This window comes from Prionailurus bengalensis, chromosome B3 (genome assembly GCF_016509475.1).
Source record: "Prionailurus bengalensis isolate Pbe53 chromosome B3, Fcat_Pben_1.1_paternal_pri, whole genome shotgun sequence".
Classification (NCBI taxonomy): domain Eukaryota; kingdom Metazoa; phylum Chordata; class Mammalia; order Carnivora; family Felidae; genus Prionailurus; species Prionailurus bengalensis.
In genome coordinates, this window is record NC_057355.1 from 120,268,249 (window position 1) to 120,291,902 (window position 23,654).

General features: G+C 55.1%; 1 protein-coding gene across 4 annotated transcripts in view; it reads right to left on the reverse strand.

The window, feature by feature from the left end:
* The window catches only part of LTBP2 (latent transforming growth factor beta binding protein 2), a 106,937-nt gene that overhangs the window by 11,239 nt on the left and 72,044 nt on the right, over window positions 1-23,654 (reverse strand). For 2 of the 4 annotated variants that reach the window (XM_043556624.1, XM_043556627.1), the window contains exons 10-22: window positions 22,746-22,868; window positions 19,085-19,249; window positions 18,609-18,824; window positions 17,500-17,519; window positions 16,313-16,352; window positions 15,490-15,603; window positions 13,200-13,328; window positions 12,415-12,543; window positions 7,965-8,084; window positions 2,590-2,709; window positions 1,389-1,511; window positions 1,031-1,156; window positions 462-587 (exon numbers count right to left, since the gene is read on the reverse strand). In XM_043556624.1, the coding sequence (XP_043412559.1) occupies window positions 462-587; window positions 1,031-1,156; window positions 1,389-1,511; window positions 2,590-2,709; window positions 7,965-8,084; window positions 12,415-12,543; window positions 13,200-13,328; window positions 15,490-15,603; window positions 16,313-16,352; window positions 17,500-17,519; window positions 18,609-18,824; window positions 19,085-19,249; window positions 22,746-22,868 (1,551 nt within the window). The remainder of the gene's footprint in view (window positions 1-461; window positions 588-1,030; window positions 1,157-1,388; window positions 1,512-2,589; window positions 2,710-7,964; window positions 8,085-12,414; window positions 12,544-13,199; window positions 13,329-15,489; window positions 15,604-16,312; window positions 16,353-17,499; window positions 17,520-18,608; window positions 18,825-19,084; window positions 19,250-22,745; window positions 22,869-23,654) is intronic. The other 2 variants (XM_043556625.1, XM_043556626.1) reach the window with 2 other exon arrangements.

The window sequence follows — 23,654 nt, forward strand, 5'->3', positions numbered from 1 at the left end:
GGCTGAGATGGCTTAGACTTTTCTGAGAAGCAATGGGAAAATAAATGAGAGATAAATGAAGGAAATATACAGAGAAGCTAAGAAGGTCACAGGAACTAGGTTCTTTAAGCGGGCCTACAGATTGCCTGGTACAGGCCGATGTTTCCCAAAATATGGTCCCAGCCCCCACCCTTACAAAGAACCCACGAAGCTGCTCGTGGACCAGACTCCCCTGAAGCTTGTGATCCAGTGGCTCATTGGCCCCCTAAACCCAGATGTGTAGTCACCTTTCCAACTCCTGTTGAGGGAGGGGTGAGAATAGGTGTCCCCAGCTAGCCAGTCCAAGGTAGACAGAAGGGCCCCCGGCCTGGAAGCAATCCCTGCCGTGTCTGGTCACTCCCTTCTCTAAGGGTGGTGGGTTGGTCTCCTGCGCCCCATCTGTGCTCCCCTCCCTCGCGGTGGCGGGGGAAAGGGGCTCTCACCTTCGCAGGTGTGGCCCAGGGGGCTGGGCCGGTAACCCTCCTCACAGTCCCTGCAGGAGAAGGAGCCGGCGGTGTTGGTGCAGACTCCCGAGGGGCAGACTCCCGGAAAGGCGCACTCGTCTAGGTCTGGGGCAGACAGCCAGCCAGTCACCCTGTGGGCTCGGGAGAGCTCCCTCTACCTGTCAGGGCAGGAAGCTTCCCACACACGTGGCCTCCTTCTCAGAGCTTATAGGACTGTCTTGGGGCCCGTGGGGAGAGGCAGGCCCAAGCTGGGGGCCTTCTATAGGGCAATGCTGGCACCCTCTCCCCAGAACGCTCTGGGGGCAGCTCTACCGTCAGCTTCCCTCCTGTCTCCGCGACTCCCTTTTTTTCCTTCTATCCTCGCCTCCAAACTTGGGGATGATGACAATAGATGCTCCCCTTGGGGCCAAGTCCATTGATAAGGTCCTCTAGGCTAGCCTGGAGACCCTGAGCATCAGCCCAAAGCTGGGGGACAAACGGAGTGTTCTTTGGGGGGTAAGAAAGCCTATATTCCTGGTCCCCCTCTGCCAGCCTCTCCCTGGGTTTACCTTCACAGGCAGTGCCGTCTTCATTCACCCAGTACCCACTCTCGCAGGCGGAGCAGGTGAAGGAGCCCTCAGTGTTGAGGCAGAGGCCCGTGGGGCACGAGGCCCGGCTGGCACACTCGTCGACATCTGAAACAGGCCATTGGGTTCTGTGTGGGACCCTCTGCAGGACAGACATGGCAGGACGGACGGAACTGACAGGTGGGCAGTGGGCGGGGGGAAGGATGGGACTTGGCAGGATGTGTGGTTGGGTCCGCATGATTAGGGATGTGGGACGACGGCTGGATCAGCAGTGGGTGTGCAGAGGGACGGAGCTGTGGGTGGATTTGCATGGAGGAAGGGTGCTTCAGCATCTATGTACCTTGGCAGCCCTTCTCATCTGAGGCGACCACATAGCCCGGCTCACAAGAGCATCTAAAGGAGCCCTCCAGGTTGATGCACTTTCCATGGGCGCAGACCCCAGGGGTCAGACACTCATTTACATCTGTGGAAGAGAAGTCCAAGATGGCAGGTTGGCCTCCTCTCTTTCATGTGGTCCCCATTGTCAGGCTTAGAGCATCTCAGTTACGAGGCCAGGGCATCAGCATTCTGAGGGGCCACAGGCCACCCTGGGAAGGCCATCAGGTTGTTCCTGCTCCTGGCCCCACCCACCTAGTTCAGGGCAGGGTGCCCTTCCCGCCTGGGCCCGCTGCAGCTCTATCTGGTAACACACAGCACTTTGCATGTCCTAGAAAAGGAGGCCAGTTTCCCCAGCCCTGGGGCTGGTTTGGCCCATCTGAGGACACCTGGAATGAAATGTCCAAGACCCTTGACTCACCTTACAGTGGCTCTGAACCCTTCTGACCTCCTACTTGCCAACCAAACTGGTATGATTCCATGTTCCCAGCCCAACAACCAGCTTCAATAGGTGAGTGGGCAATGCAGAGACAGGCCGATCTATGCCTGGCTGGCTGACCGGAGTCTCAAGGGCCTGGGAAATGCCTGCCCTCTCCAGAGCCTCAAAGCATCTATTCACAATTCAGTCCCTCCTGGCCTTCTGAACCCTGGGCCATTCTTCCTGCAGGGACTGAGGGGAAAGAACACTCTTCCTACAGCTGATACGCAGCCTCCTCTGGAGGGAGAAGCACACCCACTGTTGAGTTAGGTGTTGCTGTTTAGACATTGCTGTTGAGATGCAGAAAAGCAGAAGGCCCTCCTCCCCGGGAGGACTCGGCTGCCAGCTCACACCACCAGAGCTACCCTCTTCCTAAGATTCTTGGCAACTCACTCTACCGAACAGGATCCAGCCCCAGAAGCTTCTGGACTTTGGGCTGTAGCTCCTGGATGGATATGGTCAAGGAACCAAAGGGGCCCCCACACAAGCTGATTCAGAGGGCAGAACACCAGTAATTGAAGCACACCCATCTCATGGCCAACATCATGTGGGAACCCAGCCAGGTCATGGAGGACAATGGCCTCCAAGCCACTTCCCCCTGCCCATCTCCTTCCCTCCCTGTGTGTGGGCTCAACCAGAGGTCCCAAGGCCAAACAGCCCTCTCACTGCCTTGGCAAGCAGCCCTCACCTACACAGCTCCCGCTCTGGCCCCTGTAGCCCTCCTCGCAGGCTAGGCAAGTGTAGGAGCCGGGGGAGTTGACGCATCTCCCATCCGGGCAGGTGCCAGGGTGACGGCATTCGTTGATATCTGCAAAATAACATCTCCACCCTTGGTCATCGCTGGGAACCACAGCACATGGGTAGGTCTGAGAGGAAGCAAATCCTTGACCCTGCCCTTGATGGGGGAGAGGGAGGGATGCCAGTTTCTGTACAGATGGAAACTAGGAAAAAGTGAGTCCTGTCTGGTGTTCCCAGCTTCACCTCCCACCCACTGTCCTGGACAAAAGAGACAGAAGAACTTTAGAAAGGGAGACTCCCTGGGTGGGGCAAGAGGCCGTGGTCACCACAGCTGTGGGAGGGTGGGAGAGCTCTACTCCATGAGCTGGCCTGTTAGGAAGGGCCTTCGTATCTGCCTTGGTGAATCCTGTTCCTTTACGTTACTGGGACTGTACGTGCTTGGTATGGCAGGTCCCGGAGACCCCAGAACAGGTCGCTGGGCAATGAGGGCAAAATGGGCTCCCCTGCAGCAGGAAATGGGGACTGAGGAGGACCCCCAATCTCGGATGTGACCAAGACCAGCCCTGAGGCTGATGCAGAGTCAAGGGTGGAGGCTGGCAAGGCTTCTTGGCCGGAGAGACTTTTGTTCCAGGTGAGAACCATGTAGGGCTGCCAATGCCCACTCTGGTGAGATCCGGGAGAGAGTCCGAAAGGATGAGCCTGGGGCAGCGAGGAGGAGGACAGAGATCTTGCTCCCGGGGGTGCTGCAGGCAGGGTTCTTCCTGATACGACCTGACATACCCAGAAGTCCTCATTCAAGGCACACAGGGGACTTGGGCGGACTTAGGGAGGTCATAACACAGGGACTGAACTCTGGGTTGGGACTGCAGGAAGGCAGGATGTGCCTCGGGCTCAAGGGTGAGGCTGCCAGCCACTGTTAGTGACAGACAGACTGACTGAGCTCCAGAGGAAACAAGAGGATCTACTCTTCCTAAATCGGGAACTGTCATTCTCCTGGAGGAAGTCCACCAGCTTATGCAGATGCAGAAGACCTACTGCCCAAGAGGAAGATCTGCTCAGCACCCATGGAGGAAATGCAGGCGGCAGAGCCAAGGGTCAGAACGCAGGCTCTCTGCAAAGGGACGAAAGCCAGCAGCTGTTACAGAACACGATATGGCCCCTGAAGCGGAGAGTGAAAATAAGTCTCCTCTGACGTTGTTTGGTCTGCAGAAGCCGGGCCACATCAAAGCCCTCTATCCCAGGGCACCTGGGCCCTCTCAAGGCCAAAACTTCACCCTGAGGGTCCAGAAGAGGAAGGTATACAGAGGGCAGGCGGTTGTTCAGCTGGGTATCTGCAAGGAAATACCCAGGCCCCCAAGGCAATCTTGGGAACAATGAGATAAGGTTCGTCTCTAGAAAGAGGGTGGCCAACAGCTCCTGGTTGGGTTGTGGTGACACTGGGCTAGCCTATTCTAAGGATCTCTGTAAAGACAGAATTGAAGAGAATGAGACAGAAGAGGGGGATTGAAGGGTCTAGGACCCCCAACTTTGGCTGCTCATTAGAGAGCAGCCAGCTCCATGGCCTGCGGCCTTAGCTGAGGTACCAGAAGAAGGATGGGCAAAGCCATTGGGAGTGATAAGTGATCATTGCTTCGGGAGATAAAGAGACAGAGGTGAGGACCCTTTTCTAAGACCACACTGAGAAAAAATGAAACCTTTGCATCTCTCCTACAGGGATCAGGTAGTGTAAGAAGGAGATTACATTTACCAGGAGCAAAGAGCCCTGATGCCTGTCCTGCCCCAAATGTTCTGGGCATATCTGTGGAGGTGTCGCACAAAGTGTCCTCTACTGGGCATTAGGAGACTCCTGGTATTGATGCTGTTCACTAAATATTCCAGCTTTCCCCTTGCTGGGCCAGGTAGGCTTGTGCTTCCTGGTTCTCTCTCTCTCTCTCTCTCTCTCTCTTAAGTTTATTTATTTTGAGACAGAGAGAGAGAGAGAGTGTATGTGTGCATGCAACGCAAGTGGGAGATGGGCAGAGAGAGAGAAAGGGAGAGAAAGAGAATCCCAAGCAGGCCCTGTGCTATCAGTGCAGAGCCTGACACGGGGCTTGAACTCACGGACTGTGAGATCATGACCTGAGCCAAAATCAAGAGTCAGATGCTTAACTGACTGGGTCACCCAGGCGTCCCGTGCCTCCCGGTTCTTTGGGTCAGACCAGGGCACTCGTGCTGGCTGATGAGCTATGACGCATATAATTTATGGACCAAGGCATAACTGTGAGCAACTCTTCCTTTCTTCCATGGAGACTGGCCGCATTCAAGATGCTGGCTATCCCTTTAGGCTAGTTCTAGAGTGAAGAAACATGAGGCAGGATCCCCAGCTGACCCACGATGAGCATGTAGCACTGATCAGATGTAAACTTTGCTGTGTTCTAAGTCATGAGGGCTGGGGTCGCTTGTTAACGTAGCATAACATACTCTAGCCCGGCACACCACTGCTGGCTTCTTTCCTCGGATCAGAGCCCCAGCCACGATTATTGTATGTGAGAGGTCTGTCAGCAAGTGGGAGAGGGAAGGCAGAAGATCAAAGCAGCCCTTAGTCACCCCATGAGCCAAGGAAAGGCTCTCCCAAATGGGAGTGCATGTAACAGAGCCATCTGCCAAGCCCATCAAAAGGAGCCAGAGAAAGATTCCGGATGAAGTAGATTCCACTTCTGACCAGTCCGTGTTAAGGGCAAAGGCTCTAATGTCACCAGATATCTTGAAGCTGTTCCATCGATCCCTTGGTATGTGGACTAGAGCTGGATTTTTCTCCCTAGTCTAGGGTTTGAATTTAAATCTAAAATTATCGTATATTTTGCTGGGTTCTAATACCTTGGTAGTTGGGGGCAAGAATGAGACCATGTGACTAAAATGTCACACCTTATTGGGATGAGGTTCTGAAGAGACCCCAGAGGACCCAAGGAAACAGGCACCCCAGGGACCAGCTTGCCAACTTGTCTGTACAAGTTGGGGTCCTGGATCTTCCCTAACCAGGGCTTTATTCTTTGCATGAGGAAATGTGAGGTTACCCATCTCCGCTCCTTGTGGGAGCACAGGGTGGGAGGGGGAGCGTGCTCAGTCAGGGGCCAGAAGCGCAGGAGACCTGGGATGTGGTTGGGGCACAGCAAAGCCCAGGCAGTCTGCAAGGGGATCCAACCCCTTTCTGTGGGAACCCAGAGTTTCTGGTATGACGGAAATGCCATTGAGACTTTGGATGGGCTGCTGCCCAGAGCACTCAGGCCTTCCACCAGAGACTTTGAGTTTAAGTGGAGAGAGTGGTTTCTCAGTTGGAGTGAGAAGAAAGAGGGGGAGGAAATTGACTGGGCTCCCAGGGTGATGGCTGGGTCTGTGGTTACTGATGGAAACCTGGAGAAGTGTGCAGGCTACACCAGCCTTTCTTTCAGCAGACTGAATGTCTGGCCTGGGCCAGGAACTCAGCCTGACCTCCCAGTTGAGGTGTGTGTCTGGAACTTTTCCTCCGGAAAAAGTTCCCTCCGGAACTTTTCCGGAAGGGAAGGGGACAATCTGGAGGCGTGGACTGCAGCGTGAGGGGTGTCTAGAGGTGAAAAAAGAACGGGGTTCTCAGATGGAAACACTCCCCCGTATTCACTGAAAGTCTTGTTGTACGTGTTAGCTTATTTGGTCCTCACAAGAACCTCCGAGATGGGCATTATGGTTTCCATTTTCAGATGTCAAGACAAGAGTCAAACCCAGGCCTGTCTCTACAGAGCCTATGCCCTTAACATGGACTGGTTTGTATAAATCTGATCTTTTTAATGTCCTGGTATTTTCTTGGTTCATCTCCGTTGGGTTTGCTTTTCTTTTTAATAAAGTCTAACGTCACATCTGTAATGTTGTCTGGGGCGCCTGGGTGGCTCAGTCGGTTAAATGTCCGACTTCAGCTCAGGTCATGATCTCATGGCTCATGGGTTCGAGCCCTGTGTTGGGCTCTGTGCTGACAGCTTGGAGCCTGCAGCCTGCTTCAGATTCTGTGTCTCCCTCTCTCTCTGCCCCTCCCCTGCTTGTACTCTGTCCTTCTCTCTTTCTCTCAAAAAAAAAAAAAAAAAAAAAAAACATTAAAAAAATTTTTTAAATGTATTGGTGTGATGCTTGAATGAGATAATCTGTCAAGTACTAGGACACCTCCTGGCACATAGTAGGCCCTCATCAACTCTCCATTCTCCTGGAAAATGCCAGGCTGTGTGCCTCCATCATGCTTATGAGGACAAAGAGAGGCCATTCTGGCTTTGATCATGTGTAGTCCAGAGTATGAAAGGGAAATCACCAAGAGGGAGGCATCGAGAGGAGAAGGTGACACCCTGGGGGGGGGGGGGCAGACTGCCCTACACCCCCAGCCATGTCTCCCCTTTGCTAAGACCTTCTAGGACCCCGGACCTAGCTTCCCTGCTAATGGCACTGGGAAGGCACACCCTCCCATCATAAGGCATAAAAGCCCATCCCTCACCTCCAGGACCCTGTGCAATCAGGCAAGTCCTGGCCAGGAAGAACCTGGAGGCTGAGAGGTGTCTGGTCCTAACCTCAGATCCAGGACAGGATTTCTTTCCAGAGAGAGCCTTGGTTTACCCTCATTCATTCCTGTCTCCACCACTCTTCGCACACAACCCAGGCCTCTTTCGAGCATTTGCCACCCCAGCCTGGCCAGGAGGCGGTAGTGGGAGAGTTGCCAGGAGCTGGTGTGATAGTGGCAGCTCCAAGTCAGTCTGTGGGGAGACTGGTTGGCAATGTCACAGGCACCTCTTGGCAGGGCCTGGGAAAGGGAGCAAGGACTGGGGCTCCATCAATCATTCTTCATTCATTTACTCATTCAGCTAGCATTTGCTAACGTTTGTCCAATGCGGGACATTTATCAGGTGTGTGCACAGGGGTCATCTAAAGATATGGTCCAGCCCTGAGGAGCTCATGGCCTAACACGCTTTAGCAAGTCGGTCATGGCTGAGGCCGCAAGCACCTCCCAGAGAGACCGGCTTCTCCTCTGTCATATAGGAGAGCAGTGTGACTCAAGGCAGGGGAAGAGGTGTACGGAGGGATGTTCCCGGGGTCTCGTGTGTATAAAGTTGCTGTGCTCCCCTGCTTTGGGGGGCAGACAGGATGCCAAAATATCATTGAAGGGGATGGAAGGCCTCAAGAATTCCCAGACAGACCTCTGTCCATTAGAGTCGGCTCAGCATCAAGGGGCCCAGTCGGAGAGAAGCTGGAAGGGGAGGTGGGGGTAGCCAGCACCTGGGGAGGGGCCAAGAGATGGTAGGGCGGCCGGCTGCCCTCCCTCATCCCATTTCTTACCTTGACAGTGTCCCTTCCTGACCATGATGTAGCCCTGGTCACACTGGCAGTCGTACGAACCCTCTGTATTGGTGCATTGTCCCCCGCTGCACACCCCTGGCTGCTCACACTCGTCTATGTCTGTGAACACACGAAACAAGTCCTGGGTTGGCGTCAGCCCTGCAGGGGTCCCGGGGCATCCCTTCAGAGGCCCAGGACAAGGATGCCCGTGCTGAGGCCCAGGCAGGAAAAGGCATCCTTGCTGCAGCTGTGATTGGTGGGGGGGCTCCTATGCCAGCTCCGAGACTGATCTAGCTCAGGCCCCTGCAAATTCCTGAGTTCCTTTCTCCCAAGGCCCTTGGGAACCCTCAAAGCTGTCTTCCTACCCTGAGGCAAAGGCTGGTCTTGAGGTCACGCGGCTGTCCATATGGCGTGATCCGAGGAGGCCAATAAAGCCCCCCCCCCACCATGAACCCCAATGCATCCTCCAGAGGTCTGATCCTAGAGTTCTTAAGGGCCTTCTCAAAGGTTAGGGATTAAACAGCCAGAAAGATAGCATCTTAGGCAGCCGTGAATCTACTGAAGTGGTTTATTCCACTGTCCCAAAGCATACTGGTGCCCCACAGTGGCTCAAAAGTCTGACCCTGGTCACGCGACTCCCCTGCTTAAATCCCTACTGGGGTTCCCTGATGCTTCAGTATGGCTCACAAGGCCTCTGCCGCTCGGCCCCAGCCTTGCTGTGTTTGCTGATCCCCACTGGTCAGCCACCAAACCTTTGTTCATACAAATGTCTCCACTTGGAGCATCTTTCTTTGCCTTAACGGTCAGCAGTGTCCTACCTCCATTTCAAGGACTGGTTCAATTGACCCACTCAAGGTTGCTCTGGCCCCTCCCCATTCCTTGTCCCCACAGTCAAATCAATGGAGGATTTACTTTTGCCCCCCGGCCCCCAGGACTGGTTCAAACATTTCATGGGGCCCCTACGCAGATCAAAAGAGATAATCCAAGCGAAGGGCCTAGCACAGTGCCTGCCTGGCACAGGGTAACCACCGAAGAAATGTTAGCTATTATTATTCTAGCATTAAACCTACCCTATAACATCTCATCTCCTAGGCCTGGCATGTGAGATCTTTAATGATCTGGCCCCGTCTGCTTCTCCCACCTTGGTTCCTGCCTCCTAGCCTCAGCCACACAGGACCTGCTCCTGAACTTGGGCATGTCCTGCTTGCTTGTCCGGAGTGGCTTCCTGCCCACTAGCTTGGCTGCCTCCTACTCATCTCTCAGGTGAGGATGACCTCTCCCCTCCACCCCATATGTCCCTCCCCAGGGTTCCCCTAGGACTCAGCCACTATAGTGACTGTTCATTTACTTGCTTTTTTCTCTCCGACTGCTGAGAATGGCTCTTATTATCCGAATGTCCCTAATGTCCAGCACAGAACCCCAAATAGTGCTCGTTGCATGAATGGAATACTAATCATTTGTTTATGGACAGTGTTTTCATCCGAGCGGTACTTTGTACCACTGTGGTGCCCAGCGGAGTCATTGGCAGAAGGTGTAAAAGTCACACCCCCCGGGCCCACATCCAGGGATTCTGCCCTCACAGTACTGGAGCCTGCATTGCAATACCTCTCTGGGCATTTCTGAAATAACTCATCCTCACTTCGAGAAGCTGGGATCCCAGGGGAAGAGGAAAGAGAACTCAGAGGCAGAACCACACATGGGTACTTGAGGAAGAGCTCACAGACCGGCAGGGCCAGGGCGACTGATAGACGAGGCTGAGAAAGCGGACTTGCTCCGTGCAGAGCGACAGGCATAGAAACGAAAAACAAACAAAAAAAACAAAAAAACCCCAGAAAACCAAAACAAAACCAGATCATAACGTCTGTACAGACTCCAGATGGATTAAAACATGCTGTAAAAGGTGAACTAACTTTTATGAAAGAAAGCGTGGAAGGATATCTTTGTGGCCTGGGGATGGGGAAGGGCTTTTTAAATAAAGCCCTAAAAGCATAAAAAATAAGGCAAAAAGGTGAATTTCAATATGTTAGAATTAAGGATTTCTGTTAAAAAGAAGGACATGTGGATAAGGTTAACGGACAGAGGATGAAATGAGAGAGTTGCAATATCTAAACCCAGGCAAGTATCTGGAATATACAAGAAACTCCCAAAGAGCCCCAGGGAAAACCAGCAGCCACTGGAAAACTGAGCAAAAAAAATAGGAACAAGCAATTTTCAGATAAGGAAACCCCAAGGCTAATGTACGAAGAGATGCTCATATTTATTAGTAAAGTAAATGGTTTTTTTTTTTGTAAGTCTATTTATTTATTTTGAGAGAGAGAGAACCAGCAGGGGAGCAGCAGAGAGTGAGAGAGGAGACAGAGTAATTGAAGCAGGCTCTGTTCTGACAGCAGAGAGTCTGATGTGGGGCTCCAGTTCATGAACCATGAAATCATGATCTGAGCTGCAGTTGGACGCTTAACTGAATGAGCCACCCAGGCACCCTGCGAAGTAAATGTTTTAAAAAAAATACTTGGGTATCTCAGTTGGTTGAGGGTCTGACTCTTGATCTGAGCCCACGTCATGATCTCATGGTTCGTGAGTTCGAGCCCTGCATCAGGCTCTACGCTGGCAGTGCGGAGCCTGCTTGGGACCCCCTCTCTCTCTTCTCTCTGCACTTCCCCCACTCTCAAAATAAATAAGCTTAAAAATATAAAAAAATATTTAACATGTGAACAATTTATAATAATTGCATTAATTTTACTTCTAGAAACTGTTACAATTTATATTAATTCGTTACACAAATTAGTGAAATAATTCACACATAATTAAATAATGAGATGTTGCTTCATAAGACTGGCAGACTTTAGAAAGGGGATGTTATCCCGAATAAGGTCCCATCACGGGGCAGCCAGGTTCCACTGGGCGAGGCACCGAAGCTGACCTTGACCTCCCTCCCCAGCTGCTGGGGCTGGCGGAGACATCCGGGACCGGTGACGCCATTCCCGGCAGCAGCCACTGCCTGTCCCCGGGGCTGGTGCCCTGGGCTGGACCCACAGAGAGCAGCGCCTCTGACCTACAGCACCGGCCAGTGCTGCTGAGTCACCTCCCTGAGGACCAGCTGAGTGCGTCGCCACCTTCTGCTTATAAACCTCTACTGGCTGCCCACTGCCTGCAGGATGGTGTCCAAACCCTTCAGCCTGGCACTCAAGACTTCACACACTGGCCTCAGCTCCTGCCACTTCCTCCACATACCACATGCTCCAGTCACACTGGATTTATCATTATTCCCAGAGCCTGCCAGGCTTGGTCACTACTCTGCCCTCTGTAGAAATGGTTCATTCCCTTTCTCTGGAACACTCTCTGCTTTCTCCATTCCTTCGCTGTGCATGTTTTTGGAAGCAAACCACGCTTTGACACCAGAATGACTTTGATTCTGTTTCTGGCTCTGCCACAACTCGGTACGAGGTCCCTGGGCATTTCAATTCACTTCCCTGGGCCTCAGTTTGCTTAACTATAAAATGGGTAAGGATTTCTACCGACTGGGGCTGGGAAGATGAGCTTCGTATGATCAAGTGCAATCCCCCACCCTGATTAAGCTAGCTGGTTGTTCTCCCCTACTCCCTCTCCCCCATAGCAGGTGAGGAGACCCGGACGGGCTTGGTCTCTGCAGACGAGATCTCTGGGGGATTAGAACCTGGGGTCCCTGGTAATGTCTGGATACACAGCCTCCTGGCCTCCAGGGCGGGACTGTGGGTGACTGCTGGGCTGCCCCAGCCAGAACCAGCAATGCGAGCCTCAGGAAGAGTTCTCCCGTGAAGTGTTCCAGCTGGGTTATGCATCTTAAGGCCCTGCTTGGAAAGTGCCTCATCATATTCTCTGTGAGCTCATTCATAAAAATGTATGCAGAGGGTTTTTGCATTGCAGTACAAATGCTGGAGAGTCAAGGGTTTGTGTTGGAAGCTTCTCTGCCCGGGGGCCTCGTGCGGGGGGCCAGGCCTTCCCAGGGAAGCGCAAAGACTTGCCAGGTCTCTGAGCTGCTGAGGACCCACGCTCCTCTTGCAAAGTCTGCTCCCCCGTCTGCCAGGAGTCCCAGTCGGTGTCCTCACGCGTCTCCTTCCTTACCCAAAATGAAAGCGGCTCCTAGTCACTCAGAATTTGGGGACCAGGCTTTTAGTCCTCATCTCCAGCCATGTCCCCAGACCCCTCACACTCTCAGCTCCAGCCACACCTCTTCGGAGCCTTTGTGAACATTGCGGTCTTGCAGGTCTGAAACTCTCCTTCTGGTCTCAGCGTAGGGGTCGGCTTCCTCCCAGGGCCAGGTCACTGCCCTGAGTCTCTGTTCTCACAGCTCGCGTGCTCCACACACTGCAGAGCAGTGGCTGGGTGCTGTGAATGCTTGGATCCTCTTCCACCTCAGTACTCTCTAGGGGGGTCCTGTGCCTATCCCAGGGATGAGGCAGACTTGGCTTACCTTGACATTCCTGCGTCGTCCCCGAGGTGGCCAGCGTGTAGCCAGGGTAGCAGAAGCAGGAATAGGAACCCACTCGGTTGACACATCGTCCTCTTCCAGCGCAGGGGTCCCTCAGACACTCGTTGTCGTCTGAGCAGAGGAAGGTGGGGAGGGAGGTCAGGGAGACCTTTCTTTGGGCACCTGCCAGCAATCTGCCCGTGCTAGGAGCTGGACAGGGGATGCTGCTGCGGGTCAAGGAGGGGATGAGGGAACAGAGGAGGCCAGGGAGACGAAAAATCTCTAAGGCTGGGGTCACAAAGTCTGCCCCTAGGGCCCACTCCGGAACCAAGGGCCTGGGCCAGTGGCCCAGCACTTCTTCCCTGCCCATGTCCCCCTCCTCCAGTGGCCTCCTGACCACTTCTTTTCCTTCAAGGCACAATGGACGTTTCTCTCTTGAATAACAATATGGAGGGGGTGGTCAGTGGAGACATTTCCAACTAGGGTAGGCTTTGGTCTGCCCTGTAGGCAGCAAGATGGCTAGTTGGAGGCGTGGGCTGATCTCAGAGCTGAGGACTCCAGGAATGGGCTGAAGCCCTGAGGGGCTTTGCACTCTTCCGGAGTCCTGGAGACTCATCGGATGGTGCTCTCGGAGACTGGTCTCCCCAAGGTTCAGGTGAGCTTTGTCTACAGCCACAGCATTCTTTTTCAACTCCTCGGAGCACACAGCAGTGCTCGCGCCTTCCGTTGCCTGGACTCTTGGCTCTGTCCCCAGTCACCGAGCGAGCCCAGGATGCCCTAGTGCATACCCGTGCAGTAGGCCTGGCTGGGGTGCAGCTGGTAGCCGGGGCTGCAGATGCATTTGTACCCGTCCGGGAGGGTCACGCAGGTTCCAGGGCCGCAGATGTTGGTGGCTCCAGCGGCGCACCGGTCAATGCCTGCGACAGAACGAGGCAGAGGTCATAAGGGAGTGAGGACAGGCAAAGGCAGGGGAGCGGGGCAGTGGGGTCGGGGGGGAGAGGGTGGGACGCAGGGCACAGGGGCCTCAGAGAACCCACAGAAGCCTCACTCCTCTCTTGGCTGGGCCCGCCCATATCCACATGTAGCATGGCCTTGTACAACACCCCACGGCACTCCTCCCAGGACCCTGAGTCCCAGCGGGGAGCTCCCAGTAGTACATCCCCCTGACCACAACCCAGTGGGCTCCACTAGGCCATGTCCCAGCAGGGGGACCCTCGGACACCTGAAGTCCTCTCTGAATAAGGGCATGGCTCTCACCCACAGTCCCAGAGACAGACAGACAGCACTGGTAAGCAGGGTGTTGGGGGAGAACTGCCTGAGGAAGAAAGGAGAAGTGGGCTGGGGCCAACTGAACAAGGCCTTGAATGCCATGTTCAGACAGGCCTATGAGAAAGGGGGTCATGCAAGGTGGGGTATGATCAGAGCTGTCTCCAAAAGACCACTCATCTGGCTATGCCATCTTGCTCAGAAAGGTAGCAAATGGCTGACGGACAGGGCGGGAGGCACGGGGCGGGGGCTCTTAGAAACCTGTTGAAGTAATTTAAACGAGGACTCCCTGGGTGGTGGGGTAAAAAGTGGGGAGGTGGGTGCTGAATTCAGAAACAGTTTGCTGACCCACCCGGACTCAGCACTGAGGCCGTATAGAGGGCAGAGACTCTAGCTTTTTTGAACTGTGTCCTTAATATTAGCAGTGTACCTGGCACCTAGAGCGTGCTGAATGAACCACTGATTGGATGAATGGGTGAGGGACATGTCCAGGCTCTGTGTCTGTCCTGAGGTCATGGCCGGAAGCCCACATACCCAGGGCTCCCCTGCCCTGCCCCACAGTACTGAGGTCACCCTGGAGGCCCAGGGGAATGGGTTGGGGCGACGCCTGTGTTGGTGCACAGCAAGGCTTCACGGCGTTTGCTAAGCAGGACAGAACCGAATGTGCATACCGGCCTGTTGGCAAGGCTAGCCTGTCCCTGGCCTGGCTCCAAGTCTGGGTCAGCTGGGGGAGGGCTTATGGGGACCCCCTGCCAGGTTCTATGTATGCTCCCAGAGGGGTGAGGTTGGGGGAAGGCAGGGGAGAAGGGGGATTAAGCTGTGGGTGATGACGGAGGGGGGATTCTGTCCCCCCACAGAGCTGAGAGCCACTGCTGAGCCTCACCTGGGCTCTTCCTCCTGCCACCCCCCCCCCCCGCCCCTGTCCCTGCCTCCAGGCCCATTTTTCTGGTCGGAGAATCCCCAACGGATCCCCTTAACCCAGCTCATCTTGCCTGCCCAGCAGAGGGGGATAAGGATGCTCCCTGATGCAGTGCACTGAGCACCGAGGAGAGAGGTCCTGGAAAGGGTGGCAGGACACCCCCGGTTCGGGCCTGGGAAGGCCAGCCCCTCCTCCACCCCACACTCTCTGGGCTGTTCCTTCCACCCGGCAGCCTGGTCTCTCTCTCTCTGGTGGAAGAACTCCGGAAATACTCGCGCCCCTGACGTGAGCTCAGTCTGTGAGGTTAAGAGATCAGCCAGCCCCTGACGAGGCACACGTGAGGGCACACGTGAGGGCACGCGCGTGTGAGCACACCTGTGCACAGGGAGCAGCAGTTCTGCAGACAATGAGCCTTTGAGGAGGGCGCATTGCAGAGCAAGGTGGATTTGCCAGGGATCTCCCCCACCCCACACCCCTCGCCATTGTAGCCGACCGGAGAGGGGGAGCTCAGGCTCCCCGACAGTTAAACAACCTTGAGAACAGAACCACTTTCCTTCCCGAAAGTTGGCCGGCCCTGTGGGCAGGAGGCTGCTCGCTGCCGGGGCACTCAGCTGACTCAGGGTCAACAGCCGGGAGGAGCCAGGCTCCCGGAGGCTCCTTGCGAGGGCCCTTGGGTTTTCCTAGAAGGTCTCTGAGTAAGAGGAGCCTCCGAGGCCTCCCTTCTCTTTCTCCTTCCCCGCTTGACTCGTGCTCCTGACAGGACTGCTGTGTTCATTAGGGGCCCCCTGGGATGAGATGAGCAGGAATTCACTAGAGGCCGTTCATCTGGTGGGCGAGGAGGCCCCAGAGTTGGCTCTGACCAGCCACACTTCGCCAGGCTGACGGCCAGGTACCTGAGGGGCCCGGGGCCTCCAGCCCGTCATGGGGGGTGGTCACTCGCTCTTCTTCCGGGTTGTCTGGAATCTCCTGTCCAGGCAGTGGTGGTGTTGGTCTTTCTGTGGCATTGCCTGCGGTGGGGGAGAGGAGAGAGCAGATGAGCCATGGCCCCTTGGCCACCTGCCTTCCCACCCCGAGACAGTGTGCCCTCCAGAGGTGCTGGCAGTGGCCCTTCCCTCTTCCTGCCGTTCCAGCTGGAGAACCAGGGGTGGAGCCTAGGGTGGATTCTGTCCTGCCCTCCCCATCTGTCTGTTCCAAATAGAGTCAGAGAATCTGAGAGCTCGAATGGGTCCGCCAGGACATCCAGTCTCAGCTTCCGTTTCACAGGTCAGGAGACAGGCTCGTGGAAACGACCACCAGGCCAAGGCCAGCTAGCTTGTTGGAGACAGAGCCCCTGAACAGTGCCCTGTCCCCAACCCCAGTGACCCTCTGCAAGCTGGCCTCTGCAGAGCTCCAACCTTTTCCCAAGGGGAGACAGGCCCCCGGGGAAGGGCTCCGGGGACCTGACGGGCCCCTGCTTCATCAGTGCTTCCTCTTTGGTCTCGTTTATATGCTGAGTGGCACCGTGAAATGCGGAAAGGTGTTTAGGGAAATATTCGCAAAACATCTCTGTGTCTTTCACCGACCTTGCAGCACCTTAGGTGTATAGAGCACCCAGAAAAAAAAGCCTTCGCGTGTCACGCCACCCACGACCTCATCTGGTATGAGCCCCGTGCCTCAGCCCAGGGTACAAACTCTACGGTCTCTCTTTCCTGGGAGCTGCTAGGAGGAGGGACTCACCTGGGACCCAGGCAGGTACTTGGGTAACACTGGTTGTGACCTGCACAGAATAGAGGAGACAGTCACAGTTGGATCCTTTGTCACCTCTCTGATGTTCGTTCTTCCATCACACTCACCCCTGCCCCCGGGGCTTCCTGTCCACTTTACTTACTCTGTCATTCATTCCAGGCATTGAGGAGTTTTTCCTAGATGCTGGGCATTCTGCCAGCGCTTTATGTCCACTGTCTGAATTAATCTGCTCAACTATCCTATGATAGTAGGTTGTAACGATTAAGTGAACTGATGTATGTGGTGTGTCAGATCTGTGTCGCACCAGCAATGTTCAATGATCAGCTCAATGCTAGGAGCCCAGATAAAGTCACAGAAGCTCCAGGGGTCAACTAGCCTACCTAGGGTCACAGGACCAGTGCGGTGAATCCGAGTCCCCCAGGCCATCCCTGGCGTCCCTCACCACAGCTCACAGACAGCAGTGGTGGACCAGGAGGAGAGAAGGGGCAGGGGACGACAGCGGGCCAGGAGCAAGGCTGGGGGCTGTGCGGACGCAGAAGCGGACTCTGGTCTGGGAGGACAATATGTGATTCTCTGGGGAGAGAAGCAGCTCACTGGAGGAACGGGGTTTGGGGACAGTCAGGTATGCAGGTTGGAGGGGCAGGGGACAGGGTAGGGACCGGCAGACTGGCGAGGGAAAAAGCAGGTTCACTCTTGTGGGATGTCTTTCCGGGAGGATTCGGTTCTTCCCGGGGGAATCCTCGGTGCAGGGAAGGGAGTGAAGGGGCGTGAGGCCAGCCACATCTCTGCTTCTACTTCCCCACAAGCCACCCACAGGGGAGATCCTGCGGTGTGAGCAAACCAGGCTCAGAAAGTGCCACGTCCATAATTCGTCTGGAACCAGTTCTAGACCTTAGCTGCAGTACAGGACCTGTTCCTACTTCCTTTCTGAGGGGGGCCCCAGAGCACCCCAAATGAGAGACTGCCTGCACAAGAGCTGATGTTCTGACTTCCCTTGGGGTAAAACTAGGTCTTTGGGTGAGTCCCCCCCCCACCCCAATGCCAGCATCTCTCCAGGTAACACCCCACACATAACCCCTCTGCCTCCCTTTCCTCCTTCAGGGGACAGTGCCCTGCAGTCTCAGTGGCTACCCTGTCCCGCTCTCTGCCACGCTTGGCCGATCCCTGGATGCACTCACCTGGCCAGCCTGGGAGTCTCCTGGGAAGGAAAGGTGAGAGCATGAGCTCAGGGAGGAGAGCCGGGCCGCCTCCTTCCCTCCACCCACGGCCAGGCTCGTTCAGTCACTGACCTCCTGACCTGTCCCCAGAGGTCAGCGGTGGAGAGAGTACAGCCTCTGCCCCTCCTGGCCTTGCAGGGACTGGCCACCACAGACCCCAGAAGGCCAGGTCTGGAGGGCCTATGACGTGGCTCCCTGGGTGAGAGGGAGCCTCCTGCCTTCCTTTAAGGCCCCTGTGATGGGAGTCCCACCCCTTCCCGGGCCCATCCACCCATCTGTCCTGGATGTAACTCTCCTCTTTGTTCTGTCACCTCCTCCCTCTCAAGCCTCCCAGCCACACCAGGTCACTCCAGCCTCTGCCGTGGGCTACGGCCCAGGGCAACAGTTCTAGAAAGAGAAGAGCTGCTCCTGGCCTGGCCAGTGTCCAATTCCCATGACTGGGGCTCTGTCCGGACTTCCCTGTTTATTCCAGATTCCTGGAGCAATTTTGGCCATCATGTAGCTGTCCTGTCCTAGTGTGTCCTTGGCCTCCTGTGCTCAGGGCTACCAGTGCCCCGGGTGTACTTGCAGCCTGGCTTCCTGGGGATCCTGCCAGGGGTGCCTCAGGCCATCTCTTTCCAGCCTGTGCCTCCCCAGCCCGAGGCGACTGAGCTGGAGTTGGCACTCTGATTCTAAGGCCAGGGGAGGGGATCGACAGTGTCCAGACTCCCCAGGGTCTCTCTACTAGACCTTCAGGCCTTGAAGCAAGCACCAGCCCCAGAAGCTGTGTGGCCAGGGCCATGGGACCAGGGGCCAGGAAGGCCTGATGGGTTGGGGTGGGGCCTGCAGCTGACCTTGCCCGCTTCCACCGGCAACCCTTGGGATGTGGGCACCTTTGACCCCATATGGGTAGGGAAGGAGGTGAGACCTTCCCATCCTGCCAGGCCAGGAGAGCAGGGCTCCCGGCGCTGCTGCTCTAAACTCCCTCCCCTAATGCTCCAGAGTTGGGAAGCCATGGATCCAGGATAAACACCCAGTGGCTCTTTGAGGGAGAAGGGGAATCCCTCAGGCACCTCCCCCAGCCCAGATACCCTTGTCAGGGACGGTCTCGGCCTCCAGCCAGGTGTCAGTGACTGCCCGGAGTGGCTGCCTCTCCGCTGGCCCGAGCAGGGTCCCATAGCTCTTCTGCGCTTGCTCTCTGGAGGGCCTGGCCAGTTCCTCCTCCTCGGCTTTCCTCATGGCCAGGCGGATATGTGAGCTCGAGTAGGTGTAGCCGTGGCCAGCAGGGCAGATCTCCCTGAAGCCCTCTGCAAGGTCAGGGGTCAGAGGCCAAGCTGAGAGGCGCCGTTCCTGCAGGAGCCCAGGGCCCTCCCTTCCCTCCCTTTGGGGGACAAGCAATTGTGGCAACGGGGGAGGAGGGACCCAGGTTGGGGTAAGGAGTTGAGCAGGAAGGATGGAAGAGACTAAGGGTCTTCTGGCTGGAGGTGAGGCCCAGGTGGGAGAAAGTGGCCACTGGCTTGGAGGAAGCCCCTGGGTGGTCAGAGCTGAGACCAGGCAAGATGCTTACCTGTGCCAGGGAGGGGGCATCTCTCACACTTGCTGCCCCAAGCTTTGCCCACTCGGCTGCAGCAGCAGATCTGCTTGGTGATGCTCTGGGCCAAAGGCAGGGTGCAGGTGCCAGCCCCCAGCGACCGGTAGCACAGCCCCTGCTGCATGGAGACGGCCTTGTCGGCTGCAACAGACACCGCAGGTGGGGTGGGCAGGTGGCCAGCCACGGGGGAAGTGCAGGGTGGGGGTGGATGAGGGGGGCAGTTGATGAGAGCGGCTGCTCCAGCCGAGTCTCAGAGTCTCAGTCTGCAGGTTTGGGCACTGAAAGGGCTCAAAAGAACGTTGGGAGGAATAATCACAGTGGAAGCCTTTGGTGTCTCTCCTTGCGTTACCTGATTGAGGGGCCCCTTGATTCCCACTCTCACACGGAGGGCCTGAGGGCAGGATATGGGGATGTATGTGCTTGTCTCCAGATGCCAAGTTAACAAGTGTTTACCACAGGCCTGGGGTTGGGTGGGGAGCAGTGTGCTCTAGGGCCAGAGTCACCCTGGGGAGATGAGACAAGGTGAGAGCCAAAGGCTTGATGGGGAGCTTTGAGGACAGGGACCCTGTCTGGGCCATCTTTGTAGCCCAGGCACCCTGTGCAGGGTCCGGTGCATGCGGATGCTCAGTAAAAGCTCGCTGGACCAGTGTAGGTGGATGGTTAGATCCACGAATCAAAATCCCGTGCACCACCGTGGGCGTGAGCTATGCTGGTTTTACACGATGATAATACCATCACCATTGTCTCCCTTCTCGTCTTTTGATAATGAGTATTAAAGATTATCCTCTTGTACGTTATCTCGGTGGAGGACAAAGAGGCCATGCCACACTGGAAGGGACTGACTTCCTTGTAGGGCCAGACGAAGGGACGAGAAAAGGGCAGAGAAGACAACACTCAAAACTAAGGAAAGAATGACCCTGGGGAAGTCCAGGTCAGGGCCCAGGACTCAGCAGGCCAAGTTCCAATCCCTGCTCCGCCAGGAGCTACGTGACTCCCTGGGCTTTACCGTCCTCATGTGTACAATAAGGATGATGTTAACTCCATGGGGAGTAGACACCTGTGCTTTTGCCTGCTTGGCATCTATGCCCCTGTATTCTGGTAACAGCACCCTGGCTTGCTATGGGACCTACCCTGCCTCTCACTCTGTCCATGTGGAGTAGAGGCTGACTCTACTTCCTAGCTGAAAGAGTCCATAGCCCTGGTCACAGTGAGTGGGTCAGGGACGGGCACTTGACCAAGTACGCCCAGTGATAATAATCAGCTTTGGGACTTTCCATGGATTATTAGAAAGGAGATGCTTTTTATTTCTCTATTTTTAATGTTGATTTGTTTTTGAGAGACGGAGTGCAAGGAGAGGAGAGACGGGGGGCGGGGGGGGGACACAGAATCCGAAGCAGGCTCTGGGCTCTGAGCTGTCAGCATAGAGCCTGACATGGGGCTTGAACTCATGAACCGTGAGAGCATGAGCTGAGCCGATGTCAGACACTCAACTGACTGAGCCACCCAGGCGCCCCAATTCCTCTATTTTTAAATTGGAGTTTGCAAGGCTGGGAGATGTAGGTCTGGAGTGTCTGAGTGTCTGGTGGCCACCTTTGAAGGAATTATGAAATCAACACAAAGAAAACAGCAAGAGGCATCCTAAAGACACTGCGAATACCTGTATCCAACCAAGCCTAAGGCACACCTACCCCTGGACTTTGCAGTTGTGTGGAGCAATTAATTATTTTTGCTTGCGGTGGTTTGAGTTGGGTTTCTGTCACTTGCAACCCAAAGACTCCTGACTAATAAATATACTTTCTTCTTCTTCTTCTCCTCCTCCTCCTCCTCTTCCTTCTCCTTCTCCCCCTTCTCCTCCTCCTCCTTCTTCTTCTTAAAGTTTATTTACTTAAGTAATCTCTACACCCAACGTGGGGTTCAATGTCACGACCGTGAGATCAAGAGTCACATGAGATCAAGAGTCACAGGGGCCAGGCGCCCCCTGTCTGATATACTTTCTTCACAATGATGTATGTGAAGGTTCCTTGTCAAAGGTTATGTGCTACACACACAGGTCAAACACTGGTCAGTGCATGAGCCTGGGTCTCCAGGTATAATCTATGCTTCGAGCAGCTACTTCCCTTGCAATACTGTAGGGAATGGCTCGGTCCTTTTATTTATTTTTTTTAAGCTTATTTATTTATTTTGAGAGAGAGCACATGCACAAGTGGGGAAAGGGCAGAAAGGGAGAGGGAGAGAGAGAATCCCAAGCAGGCTCTGCACCACCAGTGTGGTGGCACTCGGTCCTTTTGAGCCCCAGGGTGGAGGTGACCCGGCTGAAAGTATCAGGAGACTGCCCCAGCACAGAGGGACCCTTGTAGACTGCCCTAACTGGCCCTGGTCAGGTGGCAGGGAAGAGGGCAAAGTTCAGAAATGAAGAGAAGAGAAACTTCATGCCTGCCCCTCTCTGCCTACAGGGAGGTAAATCATCAGCTGGAGGGGGTAACGGTAGGCAGGGAGAAACAGTAAAGAACACCCAAGGGCCATCTCTGCCTCCCTGTATTAAGGCTTTCTTTCTGGCACTAACAAGTCAAAGTCACTTCAGGTGTGAAATATGCCTGCCTAATAAAGGAATCTTAAGTGGGGGGTGAGATGAGAAGAAAGTGCTATATGTCTCTTGAGGCCTTGATCACATATCTGGTCACCATCAAGTCTTCATGAGAGCCACCAGACGTGTTCTCCCCACTCTGGGATTCCTCACTCTCTGGGTGTCCCCTCTTAAGCCTTTTTTACTGTCTCCTCTCTTTGGAGATGCTTACTGGGTCCAGTCTCCTCTTTCCCTTCACATGGACGCTCCCTCTGGGTGGCACTGGAGTCTTGCTCATCCTGTGGCCTTCCCAGACCCGGTACCTGGCGGTTTGTAGGCCGAGGGCTTGGCCAGCCCCAGGGAGCTCTGCTGAGCTGGGCTGCCACTTTCCAGATGCCAGTCGGGACTGGTTTTATTCAGTTCTGGTCGGGCCTCCCTGCCCAAGGAGAGCCCTGTCTGGGCCGTGGCGTCAGTCCTGCTATCTGGGGGTGCTGCCAGCCTGGGCCTCTCCTAGCAGGAAACCACAGAGGCCGCTGGAAACAGCTGGCTGGGGGTGCACACATGCACATATACAGACACACGTTCTGAACCATAAGGGACGCGCGTTTTAAGGAAAGGCCTGGGGGTCAGGCAGCAGGCCTTCACGCTCCAGACAGGCCCTTTAAGAAAGGGCTGAAGCCAAGTGACCAGGCTGCTAAGCTCGGGCCCTGGAAGAGGCAGCCACAGCTCAGCCAGACATCAGAACAGAGGCGACACACGCACCCGCCCCCTCAAAGTAAACGAGGCAACAGATAGGACAGAAAGGATTAGAGAATAAACAGAAGCAGAAAATCCCCAGCCGCAAAGCCCCCAAAGAAATGCCAAAAACCCAAACTGAAGTCGTAACCATCTCTGCTCCAGCAGGCGGGGGCAGGTCAGTTTTTGTGCATCGGGCCCAGCTCCCGGTTGAGACACAGGTCCCGGGCCTTGGGATGGAGCCTGGGGGAAATTACCGCTCTGGGCCTGGCCGGGGGACCCTGAGGATCCCATCTTGCCTCCCTGTGTCCCCCACCCCTGGCCCCCACCAGCACTTACACACACAGCGGCTCCTGGACGGGTCCAGCATGAGACCAGGCCTGCAGGTGCATAGGTAACTCCCCCTGGTGTTCACGCATTCCGAGTCCTTGCACAGGCCCAGGGTCAGGCACTCGTTGATATCTGTGGGGTTGGAGGAGGTGAGCGAGCGCCTGCCCCACCGAGGCTGGACGGAGGGGAGGGGCCGGTGCAGAGCTCTGCAAACACTTTCTCAAAAAAAAAAAAAAAAAAAAAAGACAACAATGGAGCTGCCATCTATTAAGTGTGGTCCCTCTCTCTGTACCTCCGTTTCCTAATTCATAAAATGGGGACATTAGTAGTAACTACCAGGGGCGCCTGCGTGGCTCAGTTGGTTGAGCGACCGACTTCAGCTCAGGTCATGATCTCATGGTTTGTGAGTTCGAGCCCCGCATCGGGCTCTGTGCTGACAGCTCAGAGCCTGGAGCCTGCTTCGGATTCTGTGTCTCCCCCTCTCTCTGCCCCTCCCCCACTCATGCTCTGTCTCTCTCTGTCTCAGAAATAAACGCTTAAAAAATTAAAAAAAAATAGTAACTACCAGATGGTCTTGTTAGGAGAATAAAACAAGATAAAAATTGCAAATCACTTAGTCCACTAACTGGTAATAACGGTCATAATATTAAAAGTGAATGTTTATTGAGTGCATATTATGTGCCAGGTACCAGGCGAGGTGGCTTGCCTATGATACCCCATTCAGTTCTTACCAACAATTTTATCAAGTAGGTCCATGGGGCTTCATCTTATAGGTGAGGAAGCAGGTTCCAGGAGTAACTTGCTTAAAGGCACCCAGCTAGTAAGTAGCATGCTGGGATGCATACGGGGGGAGCAGATAAGGGCACAGTTCGGGCTGGAGAGTGGAGAACCATCTGTCCAGTCCCTCCTATTCAGGCT